The following is a 14767-nucleotide window of genomic DNA, read 5'->3' on the forward strand; positions in this document are numbered from 1 at the left end:
ACAATACATAGTTATCTACTTATTATATACGTCAAAACATAGTATAAACCATACTTAACAATTATATAAAGTCGAAAATTGATTATATTAGTATGCTTAATCCCTTATCTCCCTTTAATCACGCGCTTCAAACCTTCAACCACGTGCTTCAAACCAACAAGTCTACAAAAATGACTTCATTGTCTACATCGCCACATTGCATATCTAAATCAAAACGAAAATAGATTGTATTAATAATTAATAAGTAATAATAAAAAAAGGAAATTTTGTGTAGAAATACCTTAAATATAGATCATTTTGTGAACAACTAGCCGTTTTCAAAAATATTGTTTAGAGTTACCCATAAGATCGCAAAAGTTTGTCTAACACTACCCATTAACGGTTTCCGTTCAATTGAGCCATTTGTGGGGCCCCTTTACGGATTCCCACCCAAACAACTCCCCTCCTCAACTATCTCTGTCTTCTTTATACTTTCCCTCCATTTTCACCCCTCTTCTTTTACCTTCCACCATTCACCATCTTAAACTAACCTAAGTAAAACTCCAAATTCATCCCCATGTTGGAAAATTAACAAGGCCTATAACCCTTTTCCTTTGTTGCCTTTCTCTTTTCTCTTCATCTTCTTGTTTCTTTGGCTAATTACATGTCAGAGGGTGAAACTATCAATGGTTAAAGGAAAGGGCAAAGTAAATGCTGAAAAATACTAAACAAAAACAAGGATGAACGAGGTAAAATGTAGTAATTAATGTGAAATTCGTGGCTTTTGAATTATAAATTGTTGAACTTGTGGAAACCCTAATTTTTATTGCTCAAATTAGAACCCTAAATTTTTAATTAACGAAATAAGAAAACCCCTAATTCAATTCAAACCATAAACCCTAGAAGTTAAAATCCCAAACTGAATTGAAGCCCTAAACCCTGAATTGAATCCCTGATTATGTTAATTGAAGTAAATTAAGAACCCTAAACCAATTAAGTATACCAAGAATTGATACGATAGCTTAAAACATCTTCTAATTTAGTGATTTAGAGGGAAAGTAATGAAGGAGGAGAGAATTGAGTGGGAAAATGTAGGAGTGGATCCCACCAACGGCTCAATTGGACGGAAACCGTTTATGGGTAATGCTAGACAAACATTTGTCATCTTATGGGTAGTTTTAAATAATATTTTTTAAAACGGGTAGTTGTTGACAAGTCAACATATCTTTAGGGTAGTTTTACACAAAATTTCCTAAAAAAAATAAGTAAAAGTGCTAAATAACATAATTACCTTTCTCAATTTCCTCTAACTCTTTTAAAGTTTCCTCCACATCAATAATTGGTAATCCCTTTGCTCTTAACCAATCTTGTGAACAAATAAGGGCTTGAACCATCTTAATACAAAGACAACATTACCAAAGTCAAGGAATTCAGAAAAGGAAAATTTCACGAGAATTATCCAACCTTTGCACCGTTCTCCCAGAATAATCCAACCTTTCAATTAACCTTCAATAATCCTAAGTTTACTATATATTTTCTTCTAGCAATCCTATTTGACTGGTTACCTGGTAATTTTTTTTTTCCCTTAATTTTTTCCCTCTCTTCTTCCTTCTTCCCTCTTCACCTCCATTTCAAGCTTTCAGCCTTTAACAATGGCTCCCTCACCTTCCTGAACCTTCCCGCCACCACCTCACATCACAATCAACCTACCCCGTCAAGGCGTCAACTAGCCCGCCCACTACCCTCTCCTCTCTCCATCAAACAACCCACCACGTGCTACTCCCTTTACTGCCACCACAACCCCCGCCACCACTTAGCCCACCACAACCAAACCCAGACCCGAAACCTTTCCTCCACTCCTACCCATACTCGAACCACCAACCTCACCTAGCTGAAACCATTAAACCCTGTCCCACCCAAAACCCGAAACCCAACCCCAGTAGCCCATCTACCCGGAAAACGAAACCCCAACCCGCACCATTGTCCTTCTCTTCTCTCTGTTTTCCAGTTTAATTTGGGGATTGAATTGGTTGTGGTCGTATATTGTTGATGTTGTGGGTGGTCGTTGATGTTGTGGGTGTTGTTTACGGTTGAATTGTGGGTTGGTAGTGGATGGATGTTGTGTTGAGTGGTGATATTGGTGGTGTTGAGGTGGTTGTAGGTGGTGGTACAGTAGATGGTGGTGAGTGGTTTAGGTGGTGATGATGGAGGAAGGGAGAGGAGAGAGAAACGGGTAGGAACTAGGAAGGGGAAAGGAGAAGTAATTTTTTTTTTATTGTTTTTATTTTTAATTAAAAATATTTTTTTATATTAAAAAAAATTGACCAATTAAGAAATGCTACGTGAATGGTAACCCGCTATAAAGGGTAAGGCGACTTGCTAGGGTTGCTGGAAGAAAATAATTGTAAACTTAAAATTATTCAATCATATATTCACTAAGATTAAAATGCAACATAAACCTGAAAATTTTGAGCAATCAGAGAAAATTGAAAGAGGAAACAGAAAAACTTGCACACTCCCCACCTACGGCCATGTGAACAATTGGAATCTATAAAGAACAGTGACTAGTGATAAAAGGTTAAAAAGACAAATTAAAGGTGTTTTTGTTGGAAAAATTACCTATTGAAATCAAAGACTATAATTAATTAAAGTACTTTCCTGATCAATGACCTGTCCTCTGTGCCGTGGTTTAGGACCCACTGTCTTAAAAGCGAAATACGCCACCACCGGTACAAATATCCTAGTGACGCACACCCTCCAAAATTTACACATGACCTCCGTAATTCTTGTACCCGAACTCGAAGGTTGGAATTGCTCAAGAACTGTTCAGATCTCAAAGGATAAGTTTTTTTTTGTGTGTATTTGTGTTTAGGGTTTTTATTTTATTTTTTATATTTCCACCAAGAATAAAAATAATCGGATGAAAAAATAATGGTGAATGAATAACAATAATATTAATAGTGAACGAATGGAAATTCAATCGGACTACTTTCTTGATGGTTGACATATACTACCTCCGTTTCATATTATTTGCAACGATTTGACATAAGGTAAAAGAGAAAAAAATGTTAGGGATGTAGTATACATGTGTATACAAGCTTCACGTGGGCCCAAAAAAACCAAAAAGATATGTAAAAGAATTTGTCAGCATTAAAGGAAAGAAACGGTCAAAGCTCACAACACAAACCGCCTCACACACTCGATAAATCCCGCGTCCGCAGCTCCAAACTCGCGGGTCTGACCTGCGACCTTCACGATGTGTTGCTGCCACTGCCTACCCGCAGTAGCCTAGGCCCGCGCCCGCAGCAGCCCACACACCCCTACAAACGGACTGAAGCAGCAAGGTTCGTGTTTCTTGATGCGTAGAGGTTCATGATTGTGATATTAAGCAAGGTATTAACAAGATTAAACATGGCTAAGTGCAAGGATCATGAACTAACTTATTTGAATGCATTACTAAGTTTCAACAGTTTTTAATCGTTAAAAATGGGATCTAATTAACCTAGATGCAAGTTTTTGGACACTTTTTATTAATTTGGAAAACTCTACCATGTAAGATTGTGATTTCTACTTTGTGTGCCCTCTTTTATTATTAAGAAATGTCTCAATTTGTGTGTTATTAGTATTTGGTTGCTCAATTTTGTATTCCGTATTGCATTTATTTGCTTTGGATATTTACTTAGTAGTTTAGACTCACATATTATTCTTCACAAAACTTGTGGTATTAAAGCATTGCTCCAACAAAAAATCTCAAAAATAGTTTGAAAAGTCTACTGAATAAAATTTAAATCAGTGATGTCACTTCATGGTGAGCTAATTACTCCAACGAAGACTAGGACATGTTCTCATAGGCTGAACTCAGCTGAATTGAACTAAGATGAACTAAACTGAATATTTTATAAGAGAAGGAAATTAGGAGCTGAACTGAACTAAAAATAAACGTATGAGAACATGCCCTAATTTGGCATCACCGCATCAGCCTATCCTAATCTTTAATGTAAAAACAAGACTTTTGAGTATAATATTTTAGACCATGACATGCTTAGATCTGATACAGCTTAGAGACTTTTCCTGTGATTAGAAGTGTACATTGAAAGAGCATTAATACATTAGAATGGATAAGAGTTGATCAAAGCTAGACAAGTAAAAAACTAGATTATAACTGTGTTTTTCCTTGAGAATATTTTTTCATAAAAATCTTTATTCATTGAAAGGTCTTTCAAACTGAATGAATGGAGTCTTAGATGAAAACTAAACACGACACAGATAACATGCCCAAGCACATAGTACAGTACAGCAAATTGGCAATAACGATAACATAGATATTACCCAAAAGTTATAGAGGGGTTCTTAGTTTTTTTCATAAAAATTGACATTCAATTCCTTTTGAAATTTCAGCTGATTTCAAAATCACAATTGCAAGGAAAGAGGGGTGGTACAGGTACATGAAATATCACTTTCTAGTTTTCAATTTTCATTATAATTCCAAACCTACCAATAACAATGCCCCAGTATAATTTATGAAAGCTACATCTTGCCTACTAAACTTATTATGTGTAACAAAGGTATTATTTGTGAGATATAAAGAAACGAAAGCAGTATACTTTTTGTACTAGTATATTAGCCATATAAGGAGTTATAGAAATCCAAGTTCTTAAAAACCAAGCTCATAATCTTTTGGAATTCAACCCTCTTTGTTGCTGCACCATAAAGGAAAGTAAGCTCTACTTCCTGTGAAGTCGAGTCATGGCAAAACATCGAAAACATCAGCTTTTCTTTCTTTGCTTCTTTTTTCTTACACATTTTTTAACTCTAACATCAGCAAAAACAATAGCAGAAGTGCAGGCACTAGTCTATTGGAAAAACTCCTTGTCTGATCCTTACTCGCTCAAATCATGGAGACTTTCCGATGCCCAAAGTCTTTGCAGCAACTGGACTGGCATTGTCTGTGACAACCTTAACTCTGTCACCAACATTGACCTCAACGATCAAAGCCTCAGCGGCACACTCAGCAGCCTTGACTTCAGTGCATTTCCTAGTCTTTCAAGCTTATCCCTGAATATCAACCAGCTGCAGGGTCAAATCCCACCAAGCATTGGTAATCTTTCTCAACTTACTCACTTAGACCTCAACAGTAACTTGTTTGTAGGTGTTATACCTGCTGAAATCGGTCACTTATTACAGCTCGAGTATCTTGACCTGTATAATAATGATATAGCTGATGCAGTTCCTGTTGAACTTAGTAAATTGTTGAGGTTAAGTTACTTAGATATTGGATCAAATAAGTTTAGCAGTCCTGATTGGTCAAAGTTTGCTACGTTGCATTCGTTGACCCACTTGAATTTTGGATACAATAATTTTAATGGAGAGTTTCCAAGTTTCATATCTAGCTGTAGGAACCTGACTTACCTCAATCTCTCAAATAATAAATTTAGTGGGGTGATCCCAGAATCATTTTATACTAGTCTTCCTAAGCTTGAGTTCCTTGATCTTAGTTATAATTCGTTTTGGGGGCATATCTCAGCTAATATATTCAAGCTTTCTAGCCTAACTAAACTTCATCTCAGCTCAAATCATATTAATGGTTCCATCCCTGAGAGCATTGGCTCAATTTCTAGCCTCAAAGTTGTCGAGTTGTTCACTAATGCACTAACTGGGAGGATTCCTTCTTCGATAGGCCAGCTTAAGAACCTCAATAGTCTTGATCTTCGTTGGAATGGATTGAATTCTATGATTCCTTCTGAGCTTGGTTTGTGTATGAACCTTACTTATCTGTCTCTTGCTGGGAATTCTCTCATTGGAGAATTACCTTTGACCTTGTCGAATCTTGGAAATCTATCAGAGCTTGTCGTGTCTCAAAATCATCTGTCTGGGAAGCTCTCCCCATATTTCTTCACTAATTGGACTAAATTGACTTACTGTCACTTCAAGACAATAAGTTCAGTGGGATTATACCCCAAGAGATTGAGAATATGAAAGCTTTGGAAAAGCTTGACCTCTCAACAAACCAACTGTCCGGTCCAATCCCTCCTAGTATTGGAAAACTTGGCAATCTTTCTGTCCTTAATCTTTTCTCCAACAGGCTCAATGGAACAATACCGTCAGAGATTGGAGATCTCACATTCTTGACTGACCTTGTTCTGTATTCCAACCATCTCCATGGGGAGTTGCCTGATTCCTTGGTTCGTCTTAAAAACCTATCTACATTCTCAGTCTTCTCAAACAAACTTTCAGGGAAAATATTAGCCGAGCTTGGGAAGTTGCAGTATATGCAGGATCTAAATCTTGCCTCAAATGAGTTAAGTGGGAAAATCCCTGATGAACTAGGGGACTAAAGCTCCTTGAAAACACTTAATCTGAGCAGTAATTACTTAGTTGGGGATATTCCCCAAAGCATAGGCAATCTGCAAGATCTCGAGTATCTTGACCTGTCAGCAAACAATCTGTCAGGAGGAATTCCTGAATTGCTTGGAAATTGTTACGATTTAATAAGCTTGAACTTGAGTCACAATGCTTTATCAGGCAAGATACCATCACAACTCAGAGACTTGGAAGAGCTTCGGTTATTGTTGGACCTTAGTAGCAACTCCTTCTCTGGTCCGATTCCACAGCTTGACAAGCTTGTATCCTTGCTATTCTTGAATCTTTCCCATAATCATCTCACAGGGATGATCCCACATTCATTATCTAAGATGATTGGCCTACAGTTCCTCGATATTTCCTATAATAGCCTTTCGAGTTCAGTCCCTAGTGACAAATTTTTCCAACGTGGGTTGTTCATAGGAAATCCTGATCTCTGTGGAATTGCATTAGGATTAACCTCCTGTGATCACAGGTCTCACAAAAAGCACAAGGATGTGCTAATTGCAATCTTAGTACCAGTTGTTTCCCTTTTGCTTATTGCAGCATGTGTAGTGATACTGCTGTTATGTTGCCCAATGAAAAAGCAGAACAACGCTCACACAGGAAGCACATATATGGGTAATCTGGAGTCTCTTATATTTAAGATGGAAGGAAGATTCAGATTTGAAGATGTCATTACAGCTACCGAGGATTTTAAAGACACGTATTGTATTGGGAGAGGCCGGTTTGGAAGTGTATATCGAGCATCTTTGTCATCAGGTCATACTTTTGCTGTTAAGAAGCTTAATATATCAGGATCTAGCAACTTTCTCTTGACAAATAGACATGGCTTTGAGCAAGAGATAAAAGCATTGACAGAGATAAGGCACCGGAATGTAGTCAAATTATGTGGTTATTGCTTCACAAAGGGCTCAATGTACTTGGTCTATGATTATGCTGAAAGGGGAAGCTTGGGGAAAGTGCTGTACAGTGAAATGAGCTCAGTGGAACTAGAGTGGGATAAAATAGTGGCTATTGTAAGAGGGTTAGCTCATGCAGTTGCTTACTTGCACCATGATCGTACTCCTCCCATTGTTCATCGTGACATATCCATAAATAATGTCTTGCTTGATTATGATTTTGAGCCTTGGCTATCAGATTTTGGCACTGCAAAACTTCTCAGCTCAGATGCATCCAACTGGACCTCAATAGCTGGTACATATGGATATATGGCCCCAGGTAAATCTCATTCCTGTCTCGAAATTACTTGACTATTCAAAAACTGTCATGATTCTTATCTTAATGATATGACACAAGCTGCTAAGATTATACACTTGTAAAAATTGGTCATTTGTGTATATGATCACTTTTCATTAGTTTATGAAATCTGGTTCTCTGAACTACAGTAACTATTTCAATGTTCTGTTTACAGTATCTCCTTGTAACTAGGTATTTACAAACTAGACTCAAATCTTTTACCGCATTAGTGTTCAGTCATTGTCCTGTATAAGATATCAGTATGCATCTGCATAAGGATTATACTCTTGCAGACATAACAGTTGGAAGATCATTTGGTATATGCTGCTAATCTGCTATCATTTTATTCCATTTTTTTGGTGGTTGCAGAACTTGCTCTGACAATAAAAGTGACAGAGAAGTGTGATGTTTATAGCTATGAATAGTGGCTTTAGAAGTTATGATGGGAAAACATCCAGGAGAACTTCTATCTTCATTATCGTTTTCAGCTACAAAACACGAAGTTTTGTTAAAAGACATTTTAGACCAACGTATGTCACCACCTACAGGCCGAGTAGCAAAGGAAGTGGTGACAGCAGTCAGATTAGCTTTGTTATGTGTTAGTATTGAACCAGCTTCAAGGCCTACAATGTGCTATGTGGCTCAACAATTGTCAGCTCGAACAAACAATCAGATGTCAGAGCCTTTTGGAGCCATTACACTTAATTGTATGTTAAGTCATCAAAGTTGAAGAATCATACATCTTACAAAAGGAGTTGGTGTATAAAATTATATCCCACAAATTAATAAAAAGTTCATACAATGGGAGAATCATGAGAGATATAAGTACTCAATGCATAATAAACTAACATAAACTTGAATGCTCTGAGAAAGCTAAAAGTATCCTTAGAGCAAAAGGAAAGAACCACTCAACTTGTGTGCAATTCAACTAACATTTTGATATCAAAGTAGCTCAATTATCAACAATATTTGGGGAGTATTAGAAAGACAACAGTAAAATAAGGATAAGTGTCCTCATTTTATTTGTTAGCTTATTTTTAAGAGCAAGAATAAGTATAACGATTATATATTAAACAGTTGTTCATAAATTTTTTTAAACAATCACCTTCATTTTCTTCTTTCTCCTTCCTCACACCCCACCTTCGTCTTCTTCTTCCTCCCACTCATCTTCAAGCGTAATTTGTTGCTTTGTTGGTGTTATTAATCGGTAGGAGGGGAGAAGATTGAGGAAGAGAGAGAACATGAAAACTGAAGCCCGCTTTCACGTTACATGCAACCAAATAGTAGAAAACGATAGAAACATGTCGCTTTCGATCAACTTAAAAATAATAACACCAACAGTTGGTAAAAATAATATTAAAATAATGAACAATAGCATTTCATATTTACAAGTTTGCCACCAGAATAACGAAATTCATTAATCTAATAGATCAACTTGGATCTACCGTAAAGTCACACTTTAAATAAAGAGATTTCACTATTGGTTAACTGGGTAAGAAGGGGGTATTTCCACCTGTGCCGCCATTGTCCGTTGTGACACGAGGGCATTTACACCAATCAACCCTCTGGATAAGTCTTAGTGGTTGGTACTAAAAACCTAAAATCAAATCTCATGAGTGTTCAAGTAAAAATGGTGACTACGTCACTAGCTCACTGCGATAACAAATCTCATATGTCATCTCATAAATTAACTAACTTAACTACCATACAAATCTTTAGATTATAGTATACAAGTCAATCAGTCACTAAACTGCTTCACCCTTTTATTTGGGCTGTTGAAGTCAACAATACTTCATGCTCATAAGGTGCTTGTCAAAATGCCCTACAGAACAATGCTCAGGTAAGCCTCAAATGGATGTATAATAATCTTCCCCTTACTTGGTCTTTTATAAATGTGCAAGAAATAATATAAACTGCTTTGTACAATTGCACAAATTTACAAGACTACACTGCAATTGCACGATGTCGTCGTAGTGGTTGAATTTGCTTCTTGTTCATGGAACTAAGTACCAAGTATTGATTTTCATGTATTGGCATCCATTTAAACATCTTGGTATCGTTTTCGACGTAATTTAAGTACTTGGAATGCTGAAGTTTTGTATTATTTAAGTGTTTGGAACTTGAATCAGTATCAGTGCAGAATGTTTCTAAGTTGAATTGTTCTTAGCATTATGCATCTCAAATAAATTCTGTATTATTCTAGATTAAATTTAAGAACATTTTAAGTAGTTGTTCTCATCTAATATGAACAGAAAAGGGTTATAATAACAAATTTATTGCAAATTGTTTGTGCTACTAGTTGATCAAGTTGTGGCAGTTGGTTTATTTTACTGTTATTTTACATGTTTTACTAGCACATTTGAGGCTACCATGATTCCATGAATATAAATGACAACGCGTAATTAGTATTTCTAATGTGCCCGCCACTGAATCAGATGTATTAACCATTCAAATGAGTATGAGTGAATTGATTGAATTCTAAGAAAGCTGCACAAAGTTCTGTATTTTAGGGCAGGAAATCCTCTGAAAGTTCTAATACCCAGCAATGGAAAATTCTGATAAATCTCCTGCTCCGCGTTATCTTATTCTTATGTTTCGCTGGATTCTCACCTGTCTTCTGCTTTTAATGCAGATCACTTCGATATCAGCAGCAACTCTTACAGAGGCACAAGCACTTCTCAGCTGGAAAAATTCCTTGTCTGAGTCGTCTAATCTCACATCATGGAATGTTTCCGAAAATCCAAACCCATGCAATTGGACTGGCATTTTTTGCAACAATCTTACATCCATCACCCGTATTGTCTTATCCAACAGAGGCCTTGCCGGCACCCTCACCAGCTTCAATTTCAGTGCATTTCCCAATATTACAAGATTTGTTCTCGTGAAAAACAATCTGAAAGGTCAAATCCCACCAAGCATTGGTAAGCTCTCCAAGCTCACTAAGTTGGACCTGGGAAACAACATGTTTGATGGGTTTATTCCTCCAGAAATAGGTCAGTTGTCTCAACTTGACTCTCTTGTCCTGTATAATAACAGTATAGGAAATAAAATTCCTGTCCAACTCAGTAAGTCGGGGAAGCTAAGGCTCCTATACTTGGGTAGAAATAAGCTTACAAGCCCTGATTGGTCTATGTTCAATACCATGCCTATGTTATCAACCTTACAGTTGTTGTTGAATGAATTAGATGGAGAGTTCCCAAGCTTTATTTTAAGGTGCAGGAACTTGACCGAACTTTCTCTGGCAAATAATAAATTCAGTGGATCGATACCAGCATTGTTTTACAGCAGTCTTCCTAAACTTAAATACATTAACCTTAGTAATAACTTATTCACAGGACCAATATCACCTAAGATTTCCGAGCTCTCCAATCTGTATCACATTGAACTGAGCATTAACCGGCTTAATGGTTCAATTCCTGATAGCATTGGGTCCATTGCTAGGCTCAAAGTTCTGCACCTAAACCAAAACTTACTCACTGGGGGAATTCCATCTTCTATAGGAAACCTTGATAACCTTGAAACCCTTTATCTTAATTCAAATAGATTGAATTCTACAATTCCTTCCAAACTTGGGTCATGTACTAATCTTACCGAGCTGCTTCTTTCTAATAATTCACTTAGTGGGGAGATACCATTGTCCTTGACAAATCTCAAAAACATATCTAAAATTGAGTTATTTGTAAATAACATGTATGGTGAAGTCCCCCCATATTTTTTGACCAACTGGACAAAGTTAACTTCCTTGCAACTTTATAGAAATAATTTTAGTGGGATTATCCCTTCAGAAATAGGCCAACTGACAAAGCTTAAGTATCTTCTTCTCTACCAAAACAGTTTTAGCGGTTCCATACCGTCAGAGATAGGAAACCTGAAAGACTTGCTGAAGCTGGACTTTTCAACAAACAAACTTTCAGGTCCAATCCCTCCAACCATTGGGAACTTAGGCAATCTTTCTGCCCTCAGCCTTTTCAAAAACCAACTTACTGGAACAATCCCACCAGAAATTGGAAACCTAACCTCATTAACTATTCTTAATCTCAATAACAATCATCTGAAAGGGGAATTGCCAGATACCCTCTCTAATCTTCGGAACCTAAAAGACTTCTCTGTCGCCCAAAATAATTTGGTTGGGAAAATCCCTCCAAAATTTGGTGAGGATTTTCTTTCCCTTACTGCTGTTAGCTTTACAAATAATAATTTCTCAGGTAGTCTTCCTCCTGGCTTATGTAATGGTTTTAAGCTGGAGTACTTGACAGCTAATAATAATAGTTTTACTGGTGCCATTCCGGATTGCTTGAGGAACTGCTCAAGATTAACTAGAGTCCGGTTGGAAGAAAATGAGTTCAACGGTAGTATATCTGATGCATTCGGTATCCATCCCAAGCTCTATTATATCAGCATGAATGACAACCAGTTTGTTGGCAAGATCTCTCCCAAGTGGGGAGAATGTAAGAATCTGACAGATCTTCGGTTGGGGGAAAACAAACTTTCAGGGGGAATACCAACTGAACTTGGGAAACTATCACGTTTGGGTGTTCTAACTCTTGGCTCAAATCATTTGAGTGGGAAAATTCCAGATGAACTTGGTAATTTAAGCAAGCTGTATAACCTTAACTTGAGCAATAATCACTTGATAGGGCATATTCCACGAACCTTAGGAAAATTGGAGTCTCTTCAGTATCTTGATTTATCAGCAAACAATATCTCTGGAGAATTTCCTATTGAGCTTGGAAATTGTGTACGGTTACTGAGCTTAAACCTGAGTTACAATGACTTGCATGGAAATATACCAATTGAACTCGGCAACTTGAATGAACTTCAGTACCTTCTGGATCTTAGTAGTAATTCTTTCTCAGGTCAAATTCCTCAAAACCTCGGCAAGCTCAAAACTTTGACAATGTTTAATCTCTCTCACAATTATCTCACTGGGGGTATCCCACTCTCATTATCAAACATGTATAGTCTTAAGTCCTTTGATCTTTCCTACAACAGTTTATCAGGTTCAGTTCCTAGGGATGAATTTTTTCAAAAAGGAATATACGTGGGAAATCCTGGTCTTTGCGGAAATGCAACAGGACTATCCCCTTGTGGTAATCTTGATACTCACATAAAGATTATAATTGCAGTTGTCGTACCAGCTGTTTCTCTTTTGTTTCTTGGGGTAGGTATTGCTTATTTACTGCGTTGCCAGAATAATAACAAGCATGGTGCAGAGAGTGGAGTTTTGGAGGTTGATGAATCCGAATCATTGATATGGGAGACTGAAGAAAGATTTACATGTACAGATATTCAAAAGGCGACTGATGATTTCAGTGAGTTTTGCTGCATTGGGAAAGGAGGTTTTGGTAATGTGTATAAGGCATCTTTGCCATCAGGTCACATAGTTGCTGTTAAGAAGCTCCACATGGAAGAATGTAGTGACATCTCCTCAACAAGTCGACATAGTTTCATGAACGAGGTCAAGGCATTGACACAGGTCAGGCATCGGAATATCATCAAATTGTACGGGTATTGCTCCAAAGGACGATCCATGTACTTGGTATATGACTACATTGAAAGGGGTAATTTGAGGGAAGTGTTGTATGATGCACAAGACAAAATGGAATTAGGCTGAGAAAGAAGAGTGAATATTGTGCGAGGGTTGGCACATGCAGTTGCTTACTTGCACCATGATTGTACCCCCTCCATTGTTCACCGTGACATATCCTTAAATAATGTCTTAATTGATAATGAATTTGAGCCTCGGCTATCAGATTTTGGTACCGCAAAGCTTCTTAAATCAGATACATCTTACTGGACTGCAATTGCTGGAGCTTATGGCTATATGGCCCCTGGTACGTCTGATCCTCGTCTTTATAATCCTAGTTGTAGACATGATTTGTTGTAGATCATCATGCTTTCTGTCTTCATAATTAGTGTTTTGTTTGAATTTTTCTCTCCCAGTACTCAAAATAATGTAATTTTTCTTTTATTTGTTCATAATTGGCAGAGCTGGCTCTGACAATGAGGGTGACTGAAAAGTGTGATGTTTATAGCTATGGAGTTGTGGCATTGGAAGTTTTGATGGGGAAGCATCCAGGAGACTTGCTGTCTTCTTTATCATCTTCAGATAGCAGGCCTGATATGCTACTTAAAGACATTTTGGACCAACGCCTATCACCACCTACAACGCGTTTAGCAGAGGAAGTGGTGATTGTATTCACATTAGCTCTGTTATGCGCGAGTTCAGAACCAGACTCACGGCCTACTATGCGTTATGTTGCTCAAGAACTATCAGCTCAAAAACACAATTACCTCTCCAAGCCTTTTGAAAAAATATCCCTCAGCAAGATGAATTCTCCTCCGAGTTACTGACTGAAAAGAAATGAACAAATTGGCCTTTGGTCTTTGCTGATGTAGCTCAGAAAAATTAACACCTGGTCCAATTAAGCTGATTTTCCTGATAGCTTTGGAAATATCATGTTAATAGATTAATTTGGATTATTGTTTCAGTGTTTTTACTATCTGATTAATGAATGTTAATTGCTTTACTTTTGTAGTGTTAGGAATTAAAGGGTGTTCTGCTGAAAGAACATAAACTATGCAATGATGCAGCAATGCAGCATTGTCTACTGTGTGAATTCAACAGTTTTGCCTAGATACTTTTGCAAGATTTAGTAAATATGCTTCTGGAGTGTCCTTGATTGTTCACTTTTATAGTTTTATCAATATGCCAAAGGCAAAAGTTGCAGAGACTTGTTTGCTGTTTATCTGTCTTTTTAACCCTTCTGTCGATTCTCCAGTTCCCATAAATTGCTGATGTTTAAATTGGTTCAGGCTCTGCTAAGTGCTAACTTCGTAGCCTGGGATTCTGCTACCTCTCCACAATATATAATTTCAACCTTAAACTTGTTGAATAGCCAATTTGACATTAACCGGTGACTCTTTGTGTTAATTGGTGCAATGACCCTTCTATATATTGAATTGGTATCAAATTATTTAACGTGAATATGTTATTAACATTATGTTTTACCACTAACTGTTGGAGTTTTGAGACCATAACTATGTTAATCTATTATTTTTGAGACCACTATCTATTATTTGATGTGGCTGTGACTGAATCATATGTGAGAAACAGTCAAATGAATGAGGAAGAATCTTAAAGCCGGAAATTCTTAAAAATGTTGGGATGCCCAGCCTTGAAAAAGCA

General features: G+C 37.1%; 3 protein-coding genes across 4 annotated transcripts; all 3 read left to right on the top strand.

Annotated features, from left to right (window-relative positions):
* Window positions 1–3076: 3076 nt before the first annotated feature.
* LOC110727999 (LRR receptor-like serine/threonine-protein kinase RCH1) lies at window positions 3077–6315 on the top strand. 2 transcript variants are annotated; one of them, XM_021907601.1, is made up of 3 exons: window positions 3077–3372; window positions 4378–4420; window positions 4814–6315. In XM_021907601.1, the coding sequence occupies exons 1-3, from the start codon at window positions 3352–3354 to the stop codon at window positions 5953–5955; spliced, it is 1206 nt and encodes a 401-aa protein (XP_021763293.1). In that variant the 5' UTR covers window positions 3077–3351; the 3' UTR covers window positions 5956–6315. The 2 variants fall into 2 exon arrangements, with proteins under 2 accessions (XP_021763293.1, XP_021763294.1); XM_021907602.1 differs by having other exon boundaries at window positions 4817–6315.
* On the top strand, window positions 6315–8706 carry LOC110728000 (MDIS1-interacting receptor like kinase 2-like). Its single transcript, XM_021907603.1, has 2 exons — window positions 6315–7560; window positions 7948–8706. The coding sequence occupies exons 1-2, from the start codon at window positions 6648–6650 to the stop codon at window positions 8001–8003; spliced, it is 969 nt and encodes a 322-aa protein (XP_021763295.1). The 5' UTR covers window positions 6315–6647; the 3' UTR covers window positions 8004–8706.
* LOC110727676 (MDIS1-interacting receptor like kinase 2-like) lies at window positions 8021–13932 on the top strand. Its single transcript, XM_021907257.1, has 5 exons — window positions 8021–8285; window positions 9384–9418; window positions 10211–13139; window positions 13332–13412; window positions 13568–13932. Exons 1-5 carry the CDS (start codon window positions 8021–8023, stop codon window positions 13930–13932), a joined length of 3675 nt encoding a protein of 1224 aa, XP_021762949.1.
* The last annotated feature ends 835 nt before the right edge of the window (window positions 13933–14767 follow it).

The sequence above is a fragment of the Chenopodium quinoa genome, unplaced genomic scaffold (genome assembly GCF_001683475.1).
Source record: "Chenopodium quinoa cultivar QQ74 unplaced genomic scaffold, ASM168347v1, whole genome shotgun sequence".
Lineage (NCBI taxonomy): Eukaryota > Viridiplantae > Streptophyta > Magnoliopsida > Caryophyllales > Amaranthaceae > Chenopodium > Chenopodium quinoa.

What these genes read in the sequence shown, in the direction of transcription:
- LOC110728000 (XM_021907603.1), top strand. Translation starts at nt 6,648, where the DNA reads ATGATCCCACATTCATTATCTAAGATGATTGGCCTACAGTTCCTCGAT. An exon ending in ATATGGATATATGGCCCCAG is followed by an intron (nt 7,561 to 7,947) that starts GTAAATCTCATT and finishes TGGTGGTTGCAG; the next exon opens with AACTTGCTCTGACAATAAAA.
- LOC110727999 (XM_021907601.1), top strand. Translation starts at nt 3,352, where the DNA reads ATGATTGTGATATTAAGCAAG. An exon ending in TGATTGTGATATTAAGCAAG is followed by an intron (nt 3,373 to 4,377) that starts GTATTAACAAGA and finishes TTGAAATTTCAG; the next exon opens with CTGATTTCAAAATCACAATT. An exon ending in AGGAAAGAGGGGTGGTACAG is followed by an intron (nt 4,421 to 4,813) that starts GTACATGAAATA and finishes CAAAAACAATAG; the next exon opens with CAGAAGTGCAGGCACTAGTC.
- LOC110727676 (XM_021907257.1), top strand. Translation starts at nt 8,021, where the DNA reads ATGGGAAAACATCCAGGAGAACTTCTATCTTCATTATCGTTTTCAGCT. An exon ending in CCCTACAGAACAATGCTCAG is followed by an intron (nt 9,419 to 10,210) that starts GTAAGCCTCAAA and finishes CTTTTAATGCAG; the next exon opens with ATCACTTCGATATCAGCAGC. An exon ending in TTATGGCTATATGGCCCCTG is followed by an intron (nt 13,413 to 13,567) that starts GTACGTCTGATC and finishes CATAATTGGCAG; the next exon opens with AGCTGGCTCTGACAATGAGG.